The 15,801-nt window shown below is 47.0% G+C and overlaps 3 protein-coding genes across 4 annotated transcripts; all 3 read right to left on the reverse strand.

The window, feature by feature from the left end:
• Positions 1–5,232: 5,232 nt before the first annotated feature.
• LOC125532351 (uncharacterized) lies at positions 5,233–8,925 on the reverse strand. 2 transcript variants are annotated; one of them, XM_048696439.2, is made up of 9 exons: positions 8,784–8,925; positions 7,878–7,996; positions 7,653–7,773; positions 7,501–7,556; positions 7,368–7,415; positions 7,184–7,281; positions 6,190–6,259; positions 6,008–6,118; positions 5,233–5,500 (listed from the first exon to the last, which is right to left on the reverse strand). In XM_048696439.2, the coding sequence occupies exons 2-9, from the start codon at positions 7,965–7,967 to the stop codon at positions 5,450–5,452; spliced, it is 645 nt and encodes a 214-aa protein (XP_048552396.1). In that variant the 5' UTR covers positions 7,968–7,996; positions 8,784–8,925; the 3' UTR covers positions 5,233–5,449. The 2 variants fall into 2 exon arrangements, with proteins under 2 accessions (XP_048552396.1, XP_048552397.1); XM_048696440.2 differs by having other exon boundaries at positions 8,665–8,893.
• Positions 8,926–9,865: 940 nt separating this feature from the next.
• LOC125532352 (uncharacterized) lies at positions 9,866–11,253 on the reverse strand. The gene is made up of 2 exons (XM_048696441.2): positions 11,089–11,253; positions 9,866–10,664 (listed from the first exon to the last, which is right to left on the reverse strand). Exon 2 carries the CDS (start codon positions 10,633–10,635, stop codon positions 10,093–10,095), a length of 543 nt encoding a protein of 180 aa, XP_048552398.2. The 5' UTR covers positions 10,636–10,664; positions 11,089–11,253; the 3' UTR covers positions 9,866–10,092.
• Positions 11,254–12,405: 1,152 nt separating this feature from the next.
• Positions 12,406–15,331, reverse strand: LOC125532350 (uncharacterized). Its single transcript, XM_048696438.2, has 2 exons — positions 15,098–15,331; positions 12,406–13,770 (listed from the first exon to the last, which is right to left on the reverse strand). The coding sequence occupies exon 2, from the start codon at positions 13,366–13,368 to the stop codon at positions 12,700–12,702; it is 669 nt and encodes a 222-aa protein (XP_048552395.1). The 5' UTR covers positions 13,369–13,770; positions 15,098–15,331; the 3' UTR covers positions 12,406–12,699.
• Positions 15,332–15,801: the final 470 nt, after the last annotated feature.

A 15,801-nucleotide genomic window follows, 5' to 3' on the forward strand; every position in this document is an offset into this window, starting at 1 on the left:
CGGCGCACAGTTAGGGGGAACACTTTCTTGAAATTATTCTGAGGGGTCATCTTATTTACTACCGTCGTTCTAAGCAAATAAGAAGCAAAAACATGATAAACATCACATGCAATCAAATAGTGACATGATATGGCCAATATCATATTGCTCCTTTGATCTCCATCTTCGGGGCGCCATGATCATCTTCGTCACCGGCATGACACCATGATCTCCATCCTCGTGTCTTCATGAAGTTGTCTCGTCATCTATTACTTCTACAACTATGGCTAACGGTTTAGCAATAAAGTAAAGTAATTACATGACGTTATATGTTGACACGCAGGTCATAAATAAATTAAGACAACTCCTATGGCTCCTGCCGGTTGTCATACTCATCGACATGCAAGTCGTGATTCCTATTACAAGAACATGATCAAACTCATACATCACATATATCATTCATCACATCTTTTGGCCATATCACATCACACGGCACATGCTGCAAAAACAAGTTAGACGTCCTCTAATTGTTGTTGCATGTTTTTACGTGGCTGCAATAGGGTTCTAGCAAGAACGTTTCTTACCTACGTCAAAACCACAACGTGATATGCCAATTTCTATGTACCCTTCATAAGGACCCTTTTCATCGAATCCGATCCGACTAAAGTGGGAGAGACAGACACCCGCTAGCCACCTTATGCAACTAGTGCATGTCAGTCGGAGGAACCTGTCTCACGTAAGCATACGTGTAAGGTCGGTCTGGGCCGCTTCATCCCACCATGCCGGCGAATCAAGATAAGACTAGTAACGGCAAGATAATTGACAATATCGACGCCCACAACTGCTTTGTGTTCTACTCGTGCATAGAAACTACGCATAGACCTAGTTCATGATGCCACTGTTGGGGAACGTTGCAGAAAATAAAAAATTTCTACGCTTCACCAAGATCAATCTATGGAGTCATCTAGCAACGAGAGAGAGGAGTGCATCTACATACCCTTGTAGATCGCGAGCGGAAGCGTTCAAGAGAACGGGGATGATGGAGTCGTACTCGCCGTGATCCAAATCACCGATGACCAAGTGCCGAATGGATAGCACCTCCGCGTTCAACACACGTACGGTCGGGAAGACGTCTCCTCCTTCTTGATCCAGCAAGGGGGAGGGAGAGGTTGACGGAGATCCAGCAGCACGACGGCGTGGTGGTGGAAGTAGCGGGATCCCGGCAGGGCTTCGCCAAGCGCAAGCGGGAGGAGAGGTGTTACGGAGGGAGAGGAAGGCGCCAAGAGCAAGGGTGCGGCTGCCCTCCCTCCCCCCTCTTTATATAGGGGCCTTGGGGGGCGGCCCTAGGAGATGCAATTTCCAAAGGAGGCGGCGGCCAAGGGGTGGCTTCCCCCCCAAGCCAAGTGGGGGGCGCCCCCAACCCTAGGCGCAGGGGAGGCCCAAGGGGGGGTGCACCAGCCAACCAGGGGCTGGTTCCCCTCCCACTTCAGCCCATGGGGCCCTTCGGGATAGGTGGACCCCCGGGACCCTTCCGGTGGTCCCGGTACAATACCGATTACCCTCGAAACTTTCCTGATGGCCGAAACTTGACTTCCTATATATAAATCTTTACCTCCGGACCATTCCGGAACTCCTCGTGACGTCCGGGATCTCATCCGGGACTCCAAACAACTTTCGGGTTACCGCATACTAATATCTCTACAACCCTAGCGTCACCGAACCTTAAGTGTGTAGACCCTACGGGTTCGGGAGACACGCAGACATGACCGAGACGACTCTCCGGTCAATAACCAACGGCGGGATCTGGATACCCATGTTGGCTCCCACATGCTCCTCGATGATCTCATCGGATGAACCACGATGTCGAGGATTCAATCAATCCCGTATACAATTCCCTTTGTCAAGCGGTACGTTACTTGCCCGAGATTCGATCGTCGGTATCCCAATACCTCATTCAATCTCGTTACTGACACTTTACTCGTACCGTAATGCATGATCCCGTGACCAAACACTTGGTCACATTGAGCTCATTATGATGATGCATTACCAAGTGGGCCCAGAGATACCTCTCCGTCATACGGAGTGACAAATCCCAGTCTCGATCCGTGTCAACCCAACAGATACTTTCGGGGATACCTGTAGTATACCTTTATAGTCACCCAGTTACGTTGTGACGTTTGGCACACCCAAAGCACTCCTACGGTATCCGGGAGTTACACGATCTCATGGTCTAAGGAAATGATACTTAACATTGGAAAAGCTTTAGCAAACGAACTACACGATCTTGTGCTGGGCTTAGGATTGGGTCTTGTCCATCACATCATTCTCCTAATGATGTGATCCCGTTATCAATGACATCTAATGTCCATAGTCAGGAAACCATGACTATCTGTTGATCAACGAGCTAGTCAACTAGAGGCTTACTAGGGACATGTTGTGGTCTATGTATTCACACATGTATTACGATTTCCGGATAACACAATTATAGCATGAATAATAGACAATTATCATGAACAAGGAAATATGATAATAATCATTTTATTATTGCCTCTAGGGCATATTTCCAACAGGCTCGTGGGTGGGGGGCGGCACGGCAGCGGGTGGTTGTGTGCGCCTCGGCCAGGCCGGGCCCTTTCGTCTTGTCGCTGACGCACGGCGCGGGAGATTCCCCTAGTGGCCATCCTTGGACGCGGCGGCAGGATCTGCTCCCTCCTCTCCGGTGACGGGCTTCTGCCGTGGCCGTGCTCGGGGCCGGGCCTATGGCAGGGTGGGGCAAAACAGTGGTTTCAGGGGGGGAGACAGTTGGAGGGACGGGAGCTCCGCTGCCGAGCTGCCCGTCGCCGGCACTGTGTTGTCGCCGGTCGTGGCCACGGGCCACCCCTCCCCCTTCCCCCTTCCCCATTTTTGTTTGTTATCGGTTCCGGCGTTGTTCGGCGGGTTTGCTGGCGGTCTCGGAGGTGATTGTGGTGCAGATTGCTCAAAGCCTCGACCTTTGGTGGTTCTCGGGGCGGTCTGGATGCAGGGTGGCGGCTCTGGCGATGAGAGGCGTGTTGGTCGTGGGCTGACCGCGCGGCTCGGGTGCAGGCGGGCAGCCATGGTTGCTTGGGCGGCATGGATGCGGGTGGTTGGCGGAGTGAGGTTGCGACGGAGGGGTAGGAGCACCGGGGTTCATCACTCGCCCAGTCCCGGTACTGACCGATGGAGGCGGCGTCCGTGGATGTCGTTCTCCTTCTTGCAGGCTCCGTCGTGGTGCTCCCATTGCCTTCGTATCACTCCGGGTGAAAACCTGATCTTCGGGATCAGACGGTGACGGCTTCCTACAGTCGTTTCCCTCTTGAGAGCATCGTCTTGGAGTCCTCGCTCCAGCTTTGTCCGTCTCATTACCCCTTGGTGGATTGCTCATCTTCATGGTGGTCTTCGGCTTATCATTAAGGTGCTTAGTCGTCGTTGGGGTGGTGTTTTCGGTGCTCGGCACCTTTGTATCTCGTCTTGGGTGTGTGCGTTGAGTGTGATGGTGGCGTGTGTTTGTATCTTCTTGCTCGATGTTGCGGTGGTGGCGTGCGGTTGTATCTTCTTGCTCGATGTTGTGGTGATGGTGCTTTATATATAAAGCAGAGAAAACCCTTTTTCGTAAATGCTCTTTATAACGTCGGAATACAGAAACTAATCAAATGCCATTTACAATTTGGGAAACGCTTGAAATCCACCGGCGGATCTATTCGTTTCGTCCACCGTTTCCCCTGCGCGATGCATGTCCTAGTGGAGCCCACCACACCGCTATCCTTATCCCCAGGGCATTCACACGATTTCTTCCCTGAGTAGTCTTTTCCAACATGAGCCATGTTACATCATCCTTTATGTTCTCGCAAAAAAAAAAAAATACATCATCCTTTATGTAAAAAAATAAAAAAAAATCTGCAACATCACTCATGTTGCAGAAGGACAACATCATCTTTGTTTTTTTTTGACAGAAAGACTGTAAGGGAACCTCCTACAGTATAAATGGTGCAACAAACCCAAATTGCAAGTACCATGCCTTGAACCTGGATGGGTGGGAAGGCATTAGCCCCTTGCCACCACTAGGCTATGCCTTAGTCTGCAACATAACTCCTGCTTGCTCGTACGACATTTATTTCCTGCAACAACACCAATGTTGCAGAAGTTTCTCCCGTAACGTAAGCTATATTGCAAAAGAAAAGTGAAGACAATTTTGTTTTTTCAGCAAACCTCTGTTGTGAAAAAACATCTGTAACAAGACCTCGGTTGCAAAAAAGTTGTACACCACACTGTGTTTCAGAAAGGTAAATAGCGGTTCGGTCGTTTTGCAACAAGCAACCAAGCCGTGTTCTGCAACACCGTTCTTTTGTTGCAAAAAAAAAGGGGTGGCGCTCGTGGGTGAATAGATCGGATGGCTATCCCCGCGTCCATCCAACATAAACCGGTCAGATGTTTGAAAAACTAATCGAATGCCGACCATGGCTTTTACGTAGGCAGCGTGGGTCGTCCCTCGTCCGTGTGACTCTAGCGCGCGGCTCCAGAGAAGCCTGGTTCGCATCGATCGATTGCGTGATCCTCCCACCACGCGTTGTGCTTTGACGCGGATGCATCGCAGTTTTCCCATCAATACACGTAACCTTTGATCTGACAAGGTATACAACATGGCCACCCCCAATGGACCCGCGTCCCCGTTTTTGGTTGATGACGACACATGCGTGCCTTGTGTTGGCATAGCATGCAGAAGCGAGCAAGACCCCATGCTTTTTAGTTTGCATAATATAAGATTTGATCAAAGTGAAATTTTATAAAGTTTGATTAGCTTTGTAGGAAAAGATATCAATATTCACACTATGAAAGTAATATTATTAGATGCACCTATAACAATAATATTGTAGATGTTAATATTTCTTTCTATAAAGTTAATCAAATTTTATAAAATTTTACTTTGACCAAATCTTATATGCAGACTAAAAAGAAGCACACCGGTGTGTAAAGTGGAGTCCTGCTGCCACAGATCGTAGTACATCAACTTTTTTTGATTCAATTGCCAAGTAAATAAATGAATCAACTGGAAACAGGAATTGAACGGCCCTTCAAATCCTATCTTTCTTTTTTTTAGGGATAAATAATATTCAACAAGGATGTCATGCTTTGGTATTTGTAATGTTATAATAAAAACTTGGACACAAATTAACGCTAATTATATGGTGGATCTGAATTGATAGCTGAAGGATGTAGATAGCTTATCAGGGGGCAGGAAATAAAGCAAGTTCATTAATTTTCCGCCACAGATCTATGCTTCTTCACCAACATAAACCAGTCATCATTTAACTTACATAACATCGACCAAACACAGATACAAAACCCAAGTACGAAGTCGCCATCTCATCCCCAACTAAAATAGACCAGCCAGGTTAACTCAGCAGAGTCCCGTCGCTCCCACCGGATAAAGATCCATCTGCCTTCTCTATAGCTAATCCTCATCAAACTTGATCTTCTTAGCTGAAGGCTGAACGCTTCCGATCTGTATAACCAAGAAAAACATTAGCAACCAGGCAAATATTTTGTCATCACCTCACACAGCATACTATCAGAAAAAGAAACGTTGTCATTTAGCTAAAACGAGACAGGCAGAAAGCAAAAGCGAATATACTGATCAATCACGAACTGTTTATCCTTTACAACCAATCTCCACAGAGTACCGGACGCATATGGCATGAAACAAAAAACAGACAATTGAAGCACAGCACAAAATATGATTAAGCAAAGCCTGGGATGAACATTGGTGCTATTGCATAAATTATTTGAATCCAGTGAGCGAATGTAGATAAGAATAAATAAGCACTACTATAATTATCAACAACCTACAAAGTAACACGTGACAAAATTGGCTCTAGAACACTACAATTGTGTGCCTTTGCTCCAGGTAAATAAAAAGGTTGAATTTTGCAGGCAAATTGCTGAACTAATTCATATCTGGTTCAGTAAGATCAATTTATTAAATCAATGAACAGCATCAAGTGTTACTTACAAGGGCCGGACACTCGTAATCGATACCAGCAGCCTTGATTCTTTTGCGACGCTTCTCATCCCGCTTTACAATTTCTTCGAGCATCTTCTTGTGCTCTTCCACTGTTTTATCCTGGTAACACAACAGCTTATTAATCTACAGCGTAAAATTTCGTGTTCCGGTTGTAGTTAGCAACAGATTACCTTGCTAAGCCGCTTCCGTTCAATTGCTACCCGGTCAACTGGTATAAATCCCTTCCGCACACCTTTCCATCTAGAAGCGGTACAAGATGTGGAATCAAAACACGAGAAACAGTGACTATGTACAGCTATATGGTACAAAGTACAGGAAAACAAAACAGCAGTGATGTCAGAATTATGACAACCTCCGTGTCAATAAGTACACAAAAAGAACAAGGATTCAAGAATAAATAAAGGCACACAAATGAAATATAAGACAAGAACCTTGCAAGTTCTTACAAGAGATTACCACCAAGCTTCAGTGGTGCACTTATCAATGCAGTGGCATATATACCGATTCATATAACTCTCACAAACCCTTGACTCACAAACTATGTTTTTAAGGCGACGCCTTACCGCCTTAGGGAGAGGGGGCGCTTTGGCGCCTAGGCGGGCGCTTTGGAGGCCTAGGCGCCCAAAGCGGTCGATTTTCCAAAGCGGAGGGGGAGCTCTTCGACGCCTAGGCGTCGCCTTAGGGACGCTTTAAAAACATAGCTCACAAATCCTCAATTATTGCATGTTTTTATCATCATAGTGAAGTGAATTCTTGGTTTATAATTTTGTTTTTGACATTCACATATCACTCGTTATACATATTTTCATATATATATTTCTAACATGGCTTACAGTTTGTGTAATGCAATCAGCACATATCACTCATTATAGCTTGCATCATTATTTTCTTTCTATGAACAGGCATAAAACAAGCTGTGCAATGCAGTGGACACAAATAGCCTGGTAATATTAACTGAGTGTTTGTAGCCTATAGGGAAAGTATATCACTGTAAACAGTATTCCATGACAGAAACACAGATTAGACAGCATTTTCCCAGGAATATATAATATTGACCTCAATTAGTGCTAATTGATGTGTTGTCCTAAATAGAAGATGAAGGCTATGCTTCCGTTATCAAAAAGTGAAAACAAACAGAATAACCAGCATAGTTGGAGTGATTACAATTTGGCATGAACTTTCTCCGGTGGGACAGGCGCAATTTGCAGAGTGTGCTCAAACAACAGGTAGTTATTCATCTCATCAGCTACAATCTTCGCCACCTGAATACCAAGAACATGCCTGGAATTTGTAAGCAGACAACAAACATACAGTGTGCCCTGATATATCCAAAAATGCATGTGCTTACCTCAGGGTTTTCAAACTCAATGAATCCATAATGCTTAGACTTCCCTGTCTAAACACATCACCAAACAGCAAGTTAGATGCTTGCAGAAACACACACACAAATAACAAATACCTTGTAATCCAGTATAGGATACCTTGCGGTTCCGGGCAACCCTGACCCTCTTAACAGCCCCAAACTGCTGAAAGAAACCTGCAAAAAACAACCAAACCAACAGAGACGAATATTAAGACCAGAGCCCTCGCGTCCGTGTACTCCTCTAAGCTCTACCGAGGGAGACAGACAGACCTTGCATCTGGTCCTCGTAGAAACCATGGGGGATGTGGCCGATATAGAGGACGCTGGCTGTGCTCTCGGGCTCCTCAGGCTGCTTCTTCTCCCGGACCCTCTGTTCTTTCCCCTCCAGCGGCTGCACCAACCAATCACAACACAACATCAGGGACAAGAACAAAATGGATGTGTGGGTGTCTTTCTGTTGGGTTCGATTTGGTGTAAAGGCAAGCACACACGCACCAGGAAATCCTTGCCCTCGCCGGTCTTGGGACCAGCCGAGCGGCGTGAGAGCACACGCCTCTGGTTCCTCTTCTTGTCCCTCAACCCCATCTCGCTCAATCAAACCTCTATGCAGCTTCCTGTAATTGAAGAAGTCGAGTTATCAAATGTACAATAAAATAGCTGTAGGCAAGTATGAATTACTCAGTGTCAAAAACGCTCTTATATTATGGGACAGAGGGAGTATAAGATTACATGCCTACAGAAGGGTGTTCAATCTAGACGAATACGGAGTAACCATTACTGTGGTCCGTTTTTCACACATTCGTTTTAGCTACAGTATCCTGACAAAAGTTCTTCTCGGAGAGACAACTATGGCACATACCAACCAGATTAATTTACAACAGTATCATCGGTACATAAGTAAATGATGAATCTGGACAACATAGAAGCGCCGATAGTCAATCATTGCTGTCAGCCCATTCATATAGCTGGGTGTTTAATCTAGACGAGCAACCATTAATGTGATTTCCAACTCGAATGTTTAGCTACACTATTCTGACACAAAATTCTGCTGAACGAGACGACTGGCACATAGCCACATACCAACCAGACTAATTTACAACCATATATCATAAGTATTTAAGTAAATTGCGAATCTGGACCAACATACAAGTACCTTGTACAATCAAAAGAAAGGCATAGAATCAATCAATCAATCAAGCGAGCATGCTTATTGAGCAACGGGAACAAGAAAAGGAACGCTTTCTTAAGTAAACATTTGGCGATATATTCCATCATCGAGTACCAAGGAGTTGGATAGCACATCCCCTACGGCTTGGGTTGCATCCAGAAGAAGACTGTCGACCGTTTTCTGGGTTGTATCAATGGAGAAGGCACGCGGAAGAAGGGGCGGAGGGAGCTTACGGAGGAGGAGGCGAGGTTGGCGCGGCGGCAGAGAAGACGGCGGAGTTGCAGGGGAGAGGAAAAGAGGCGGAGCGTGGCCGACAACTAGAGGGAGGCGGCGGCGCTGGAAACCTAGAGGGTCCGGGCCAAGGGGGGCGTGCGGCTCGACTTAGGTCTTCAACTAATGGGCTGACGGCCACCAAGGGTCCGTTTCGTTCTTCTCGGCCCAGCCGGCCCATCTCCTCCTATCAAAAGCCATACACCTTCTCAAAAAAGAAAACAAAGCCATACACACACATGGCTGTAATTTGTCTACAAAAAATACACATGGCTGTAATTAATTGCTTACCAGGATGTTTTCAGAAAAGCAAAAAAAATCTTGGCAGGCTAAGGCTATTTTGATTCAAACGAATTATTTAGGGTTTTTTTTTGAGGATTTCAATCCTGATGAATGTTTTCAATGATGGTTGTTCTGTTCGCAAGATTGGAATCCTTAGTATTTTTTTCACAGGATTGCAAACCTCTTGGTAGAATTAATGTTACTCTATTTTGGAGTAATTTTCCTGTTTTTTCTTCTAATATCAAACACTCTTACATTCAAATTTATGTGGTTTTGTAATCCAATAGGATACAACAGGGCATGGCATTATTCCTGCGTTTTTTGTATGCCTGCATTTTAAGAATACTGCAAATCAGTCAAAGAGGGCCTAACATTGTAGCACATGTCTGGATTAGTTGGGTCACCATCCATCGATCTATAGTTCACAGTACTGTGGAGTATTGGACAAGAAGTCTTCAATACGCAGTACTGTGGAGTATCGGTCAAGAAGTCCTCAGTACGGCGGAATCTGTCCTAGTACATGACTCTACAGTCTATAATGCACAGCTCCATCCAGTGCAATGATCAATACATGCATCGTGTTCCCTTCTGGGATTTCATCTAGCAACGGCAAGCTTGCCTACACAACAAAGTACTCTTGGGAACATAAACAAATGCATTAGTGAACGAAGGCAAAAACGCAAAAGGTTGTTCATTTCAGAGGCTCCTTTTTAGTAACTATATATATATAGACTCTCAAGAGAAGACCCGGCTAGCAGCAAGAGAACCAAAACCATATGTGCTCCATTACAATACCGACGATAACAGACGCAAAATATCCTATTACACCGATCGACGAAAAGCAAAGGGCGAAACAGGTTGCGCCATCGGATCATATTCTTCTCATCCGATAGCAGGAACAGGCTGCACGCAGGCAAAATAGTCAGCACACCTTCGGTAACTATGTACAGAAACACACTATGAAGACAAGGTTGTATATATCTTTCTTTTTCACATCTCCATGTAAAGGTTGAAACCAGCATCGGGGTCCCAGTCGCTGCATCTTCTGTGCTTGTTCAGCACCAGATGGTGGGATTCATCGGAGTCCTCGCCGATGCGAACATGAAGAGCGACCGCATCGGTTATCGAAGCGACTTCCTCGTCCAGCATTTCCTGCTCTTCTCTCTTCTTCTGCTTCTTCTTTTCCAGCTCTGAAATGATGGCAGCAGAGTTTGCGAGCAATTTCTCCAGCCGAGTCCGCTTCTTGCCAGCCTGCTTTGGGCGGTCCGGTTCATCTTTCTTCTTCAAAGCGACTTCCTCGTCCGGCCTTTCCTGTTCCACTTTCTTATTATTCTGCTTCTTCTTTCCCAGCTGTGAGATGATGGCAGCGGAGTTTGCGAGCGCTTTCTCCAGCCGACGCCGCTTCTTCTCGGCCTGCTTCTGGCGGTCCAGCTCCTGTTTCTTCCTTCCCTTCTTCAAGACCTTCCCTGCCTGATTAATAGGCACCAGGAAATCCTTCCCCTCACCGGTCTCGGTCTTGTCCCTCAACCCCATGCCGCTCAATCAAACCTCAATGTAGCTCCCTGTCGTTGAAGATGACAGACAGGTTATCAAATGAACACAATGTAGCAACTGTAGGTGAGCATGAATCATAAGATTGTGTTCTTGAAGCTGGGTGTTCAGTCCAGACGAATAGCCATTAACGTGGCTTTCGCCGATTTGTTCAGCTACACTATTCAGACAAAAAAACTTGTAGGAGAGACAACTATGGCATCTAGCAGACCAATTTACAGCAATATCATTAGGTGTTTAAGTAAATGATGAATCTGGACAAGATAGAAGTGCCATCAACAGAAACGTGAGCATGCTTATCGAGCAACGGGAAAAAGAAAAATATCGATTTCTTCACTAGCAATTTGGCAATGTATCCTCGAATACCAAGGAGTTGGGTAGCTCATCTCCGGCGGGTTGCATCGGGAAGAAGACACGGGGAAGGAGGTGACTTACGGAGGAGGAGGCGAGGGCGGGGCGGCAGAGTTCCGGCGAAGTCGGGGCGGCGGAGCTCCGGCGGGGCGGCGGCGAGGACGGCGGAGTTGCAGGGCAGAGGAAGGAGGCGGCGGTGGTGGAAACCTAGAGGGTCCGGGCCTCGGTAGGTCTTGGACTAATGGGCTGACGGCTGAGTCCGTTTCGTTCTTTTCGGCACATCCAGCCCATCTCCTCCTTGTTCAGCCCGCAACGCTCCAGTACAACAAAGCCTTTCCCTTGTCTCAAAAAAAAAAGGCTTGCCCTAAAAAAACTACAACAAAGCCATACACATTGTGTTCTAAAAAAAACATACACATGATTGTACTTGCTTGGCAGGCTGTTCTCAAAAAAGCAAAAAGTTGCTTGGCAGGCTTAGGCTAAGGCTCCTTGATTCAAACGAATTACATAGGATTTTTAGGGGATTTGAGTCTTTTCGGTGTTTTTCTATGCTGGTTGTTCCATTTGTAGGATTGGAATCCTTCATAATTTCCTCATAGGATCCATTTGTGTTCTATTTTGGAGAAACATTTTCATCCCCGCAAACCTCTTGGTCGAATTCATGCTACTCTTTTTTGGAGGGAATTCTTGGGGATTTTTGTTTGTGTTTTTCTTCTAATACCAAACACTCTAACAACCAAGTTAATGTAGTTTCGTAATCCTATGGTATACAAGAGGACATGACACTATAATTCTGCGTTTTTCCTATTCCTGCATTTTGAGATTCCTTTGAATCAAAGAGGGCCTGACCTCGTTCATGTACGGATATGTTGGCCGACCACTGATCTAATTTCTTTTGGGCTTTTTTGTTCTTTTTTTCCCTCGCGTACGCATTCTTTGGTCTTATATGACTTTGCAAGATGCCGACGAGTTTGTGTGTGTGTGTGTGTGTTGGTTGTGTGCGTTTTAACTATGTAGAGACCGAGTGTTTGGGTGTGTCCTCAATTGCTCGTAGTGTTTGTATCTTTACTTTCTTTTGAGAGGAGTGTTTTTATCTCTTCAATGCTTCATTTTGAGTCAATTAAGTTCACCTTTATTCGAAGCTCCATTTTAAGTCAATAAAGTTTACCTTTATCTGAAAAATGTACGGATCAATTGGGTCACATCAATCCATATATAATGCGCAGTGATTGGCCCATAAGTCTTCCCGGAATCTGTTCTGGTTCTTCCCTGTACATAACTCTGCAGTTTATAATACACAGCTCCATCCAGTGCAATGATCAATACATGCATGTTCCATTCTGGGATTTCATTTGGCACAACAAAATACTCTTGGGAACAATCCACTTATGGACGGAGGCAAAAACCCAAAAAGTTTTTCATTCCACAGGCACTATATATAGACTTTCGAGAGAAAACCCAGCTAGCAGCAAGAGAATCGAAATCATATTTGTTCCATTACAATACCAACAATAGCAGACGCAAAATATCCTATTACACCGACTGACGAAAACAAAAGGGCGGAACAAGTTGCGCCATCAGATTCTTCTGATAGCTGGAACAGCTGCACGCAGGCAAAATAGTCAGCACACCTTCGGTGACTATTATGTACAAAACCACTATGACAACGAGGTTGGTTGTATATATCTTCCTTTTTCATATCTCCCTGTAAAGGTTGAGCCTGTTGGTGCCGCCGAGCATCCTATTAACGACGGTCGCGGCGGCGACTCCCTGGCCTGGAGAGGATGAGTCTTCTCGGATCTGCAGCGATGAGACGGCCTGGGCAGCCATGTAGCCTGGGCAGGCGACTGTTGACTGGTGGAACGTTCCTTGGTAGTAGGACGCTTTCAGGTCCCTCACTTCTCCCCAGGTTGGCAGGGGATGAGCGTTCCCCCAGTCGATCCACCTCCCGCTGGAAGCATAAGCTTGATTGCCGCACATGAGTCCACCAGGGGAGTAGATATCAGCTGCGCCTTGCGTGTCCAGAGTGAAATCCAAACCAGCCGAGGGGTCCCAGTCGTTGCATCTTCTGTGCTTGTTCAGCACCAGATGGCGGGATTCATCGGAGTCCTCACCTATGAGAACATGAAGAGCAACTGCTTCGGCTATCGAAGCGCCTTCCTCGTCCAGCCTTTCCTGTTCCTCTTTCTTCTTCTGCTTCTTCTTCTCTAGCTCTGAAATGATGGCAGCAGAGTTTGCAAGCGCTTTCTCTAGCCTACGCCTCTTCTTCTCAGCCTGCTTCTGGCGGTCCAGCTCATCTTTCGCCTGTTTCTTCTTTCCCTTCTTCAAGACTTTCCCTGCCTGATTGCCCGCAGCCTTCTCCATGACCACTGTGACTGCTTGCTATTGACTACTACTATCTCAGCTAAACTCCGCTACCAGTTATAATTACGGAAAACCAAAATCTGCAAAGTTCATAGTTATTGGACTCCTGTCTAGATGCTTTCTTCCTACGGGCCGGCCGATTTACTCCCGGACCAACTAGTGCAGAAGCGGTTGGCGCAGAATGCTACACCCACTCGGGTCTGAAGGAGTATCTTATCTTGCGGAAGATGCAATCCCAGTAGGAGACAACAGGGGAGAGCAGGAGCGAGAAGTAGAAAGCGCTCGCTATGTCATCAGCTGTTAAGTTTGATCCAATCTTGTCTCTGCCCAGCTGCTGACCCATCTTAGTAGCCCCCAAACTGAAGTGAAACCGCAGCCAACCAGCTCATAAGGGATCTACTACTGCAACAACAGAAGAAGAAGCTTCAGGTAAGAAAGCCTAGTCAACTTTTGAAAAATGAACAGATATGGATGGTGAAGAAGAAGAATAGACCCTTTCGTGATTCAGGCAACGCGACAATAATGTTATGATACAGAATAAACCAAACAATAACACATCGTGTACGAAAAATGATCTCGTGACATATTTTCAGTATTCAAATTATAATGGCAATCAGTGAGCAAGGCAGAAAAATTCTGCCATCACGGCAAAAAATATCCCCATGAACCAATGCCCAATTGGCACGCCGAGTTGTAAGGATTTGAATTCTCTAGTTTGTTCTGCTCTTCGAAAGCAAAGGGACAGATACAAGATCTCATTTCTTAGGTGGAGCCTGGCAGAACCGGATGAGAGATGAATACAGATGACAGAGGCTTGGAGTGTCGGTATGGGCTTTGGTATCTTTTTGTATAAGAGAAAATGGTCCGATCTTTGTGACCATGGCAAGTAAACTGGCCGATCCATGGACCGATCTGAATAACCTGCACAGTTTAACTCAACTTGCCATGAATTCAGGTGTATCTAAACAGCAGTAGCAAAATTCCCTAAAAAGGTACCAAACGTTGTGCTACTAGTACTTTACATAATGGCCCAGGATCTAACATATCCACCCAATAAATTAGCGAAATATTAACTTGGACTAGAAGATGGGAGGACGAGTATCACAGAATTCACCGCATGGAGTTTAAAATGCCTGGTAGAAGCAGATGAGAGATAAATACAGAGGCTTGGAGTTTAAATTGTGCAGTCTTACTTGCCATGAATTTGGGCGTATCCGAACAGCAGAAGCAAAATTCCCTAAACAGGGGTACCCAACCGATGTACTACTCCACATCATGGCGCAGGATCCAACATATCCACCCAGTGAATAATAGGCGAAATAATAACCACACTAGAACAAGAGAGCAGGAGCATCGCAGAATTCAGCGCATGCTGCTGCTGTGCGCTGCGAGCCCGCGGTTGACGAGACGAGATCTCGACTAATAACAAAACCTAGCCGGGTTGCCGGAGCGGTAGAGGAGCAGATCCCCTCGGCTCTCGTACGATCGGAAACAAACCCCGAATTCCTCCTAGGGTTATTACGACCGGTTGCACCCCCGATTCCACCGAATCGGGCCTTGATTCGCCGATTTGACGGAAGCTACGCGCGCGATTCCGGCGACCAACCGGCAATTTCCCCTCCCCACGGCCGTAACCGAACATCGCTCGAATTGGGCGAATTCGCGCGGGGAAGAGGAACATCCAGATCCGGGTTAGAGCCGAGGGAGGGGAGGGGGGAGCGGCGGTTACCTGGCAGGAAGGCGGGGGTGGTGATGGGGTACCGCTGGGTCTGGGAAGGGATCTGGCGCTGGGCGGGGGGACGAAGGATGGGAGCAGAGGAGAAGGGTCCTCTTTTTCGCTCTGGCGGAGTCGTCGCGGGTGGGGATGTGGATGGCTGGCCGCGCTGCTGGATCGGGGAATTCGAGGCGGATTCGATCTGCGGGGGAGCGAGTCAAGTGGAACTCAACACAACAGACGGACAAAGAGAGAGAGAGGGGTTGGGGAATTTCTCCTCCTCTTTCCTGCCTCCTTCCTTCCTTCCCTTTCCCTAGACAGGGCGGCACAGTGAAAGCGTGACGACGCGCATGCCACGTGTGCTCGCGCCGCCTCCGCTTATATAAGCCGAGCCCAGCGCGCCGGTGGCATGCACAGAGTCTCCATCGCCGACGCGCCCTATCTCCCCTTCCTCCCTCTTTCCTCGCTGTCCCAGTTCGTAGAAATGGCCGAACGATTCCCAGGCGGCGGCGAACGGCTTCGGCCGCCGCCACCTTCACGAAAATGAAGCTCGGCTCCTCTACGAGGCCGAGTACCCGGTCCCGCCGGACATGCGGGTGCCCGGGGCATGGAGAATCAGCGCCGGCGGGGTCCCGGTGCCACCACCGCCCACCGGGACGGCACGTCATGCGGAGATCGCGCGTATTCACGCCTCTCTGCCGCGGGCGGCGAGGAGGGGC

The sequence above is a fragment of the Triticum urartu genome, chromosome 6A (assembly GCF_056163025.1).
Source record: "Triticum urartu cultivar PI428250 chromosome 6A, HENAU_Tu73, whole genome shotgun sequence".
NCBI classification, from domain to species: domain Eukaryota; kingdom Viridiplantae; phylum Streptophyta; class Magnoliopsida; order Poales; family Poaceae; genus Triticum; species Triticum urartu.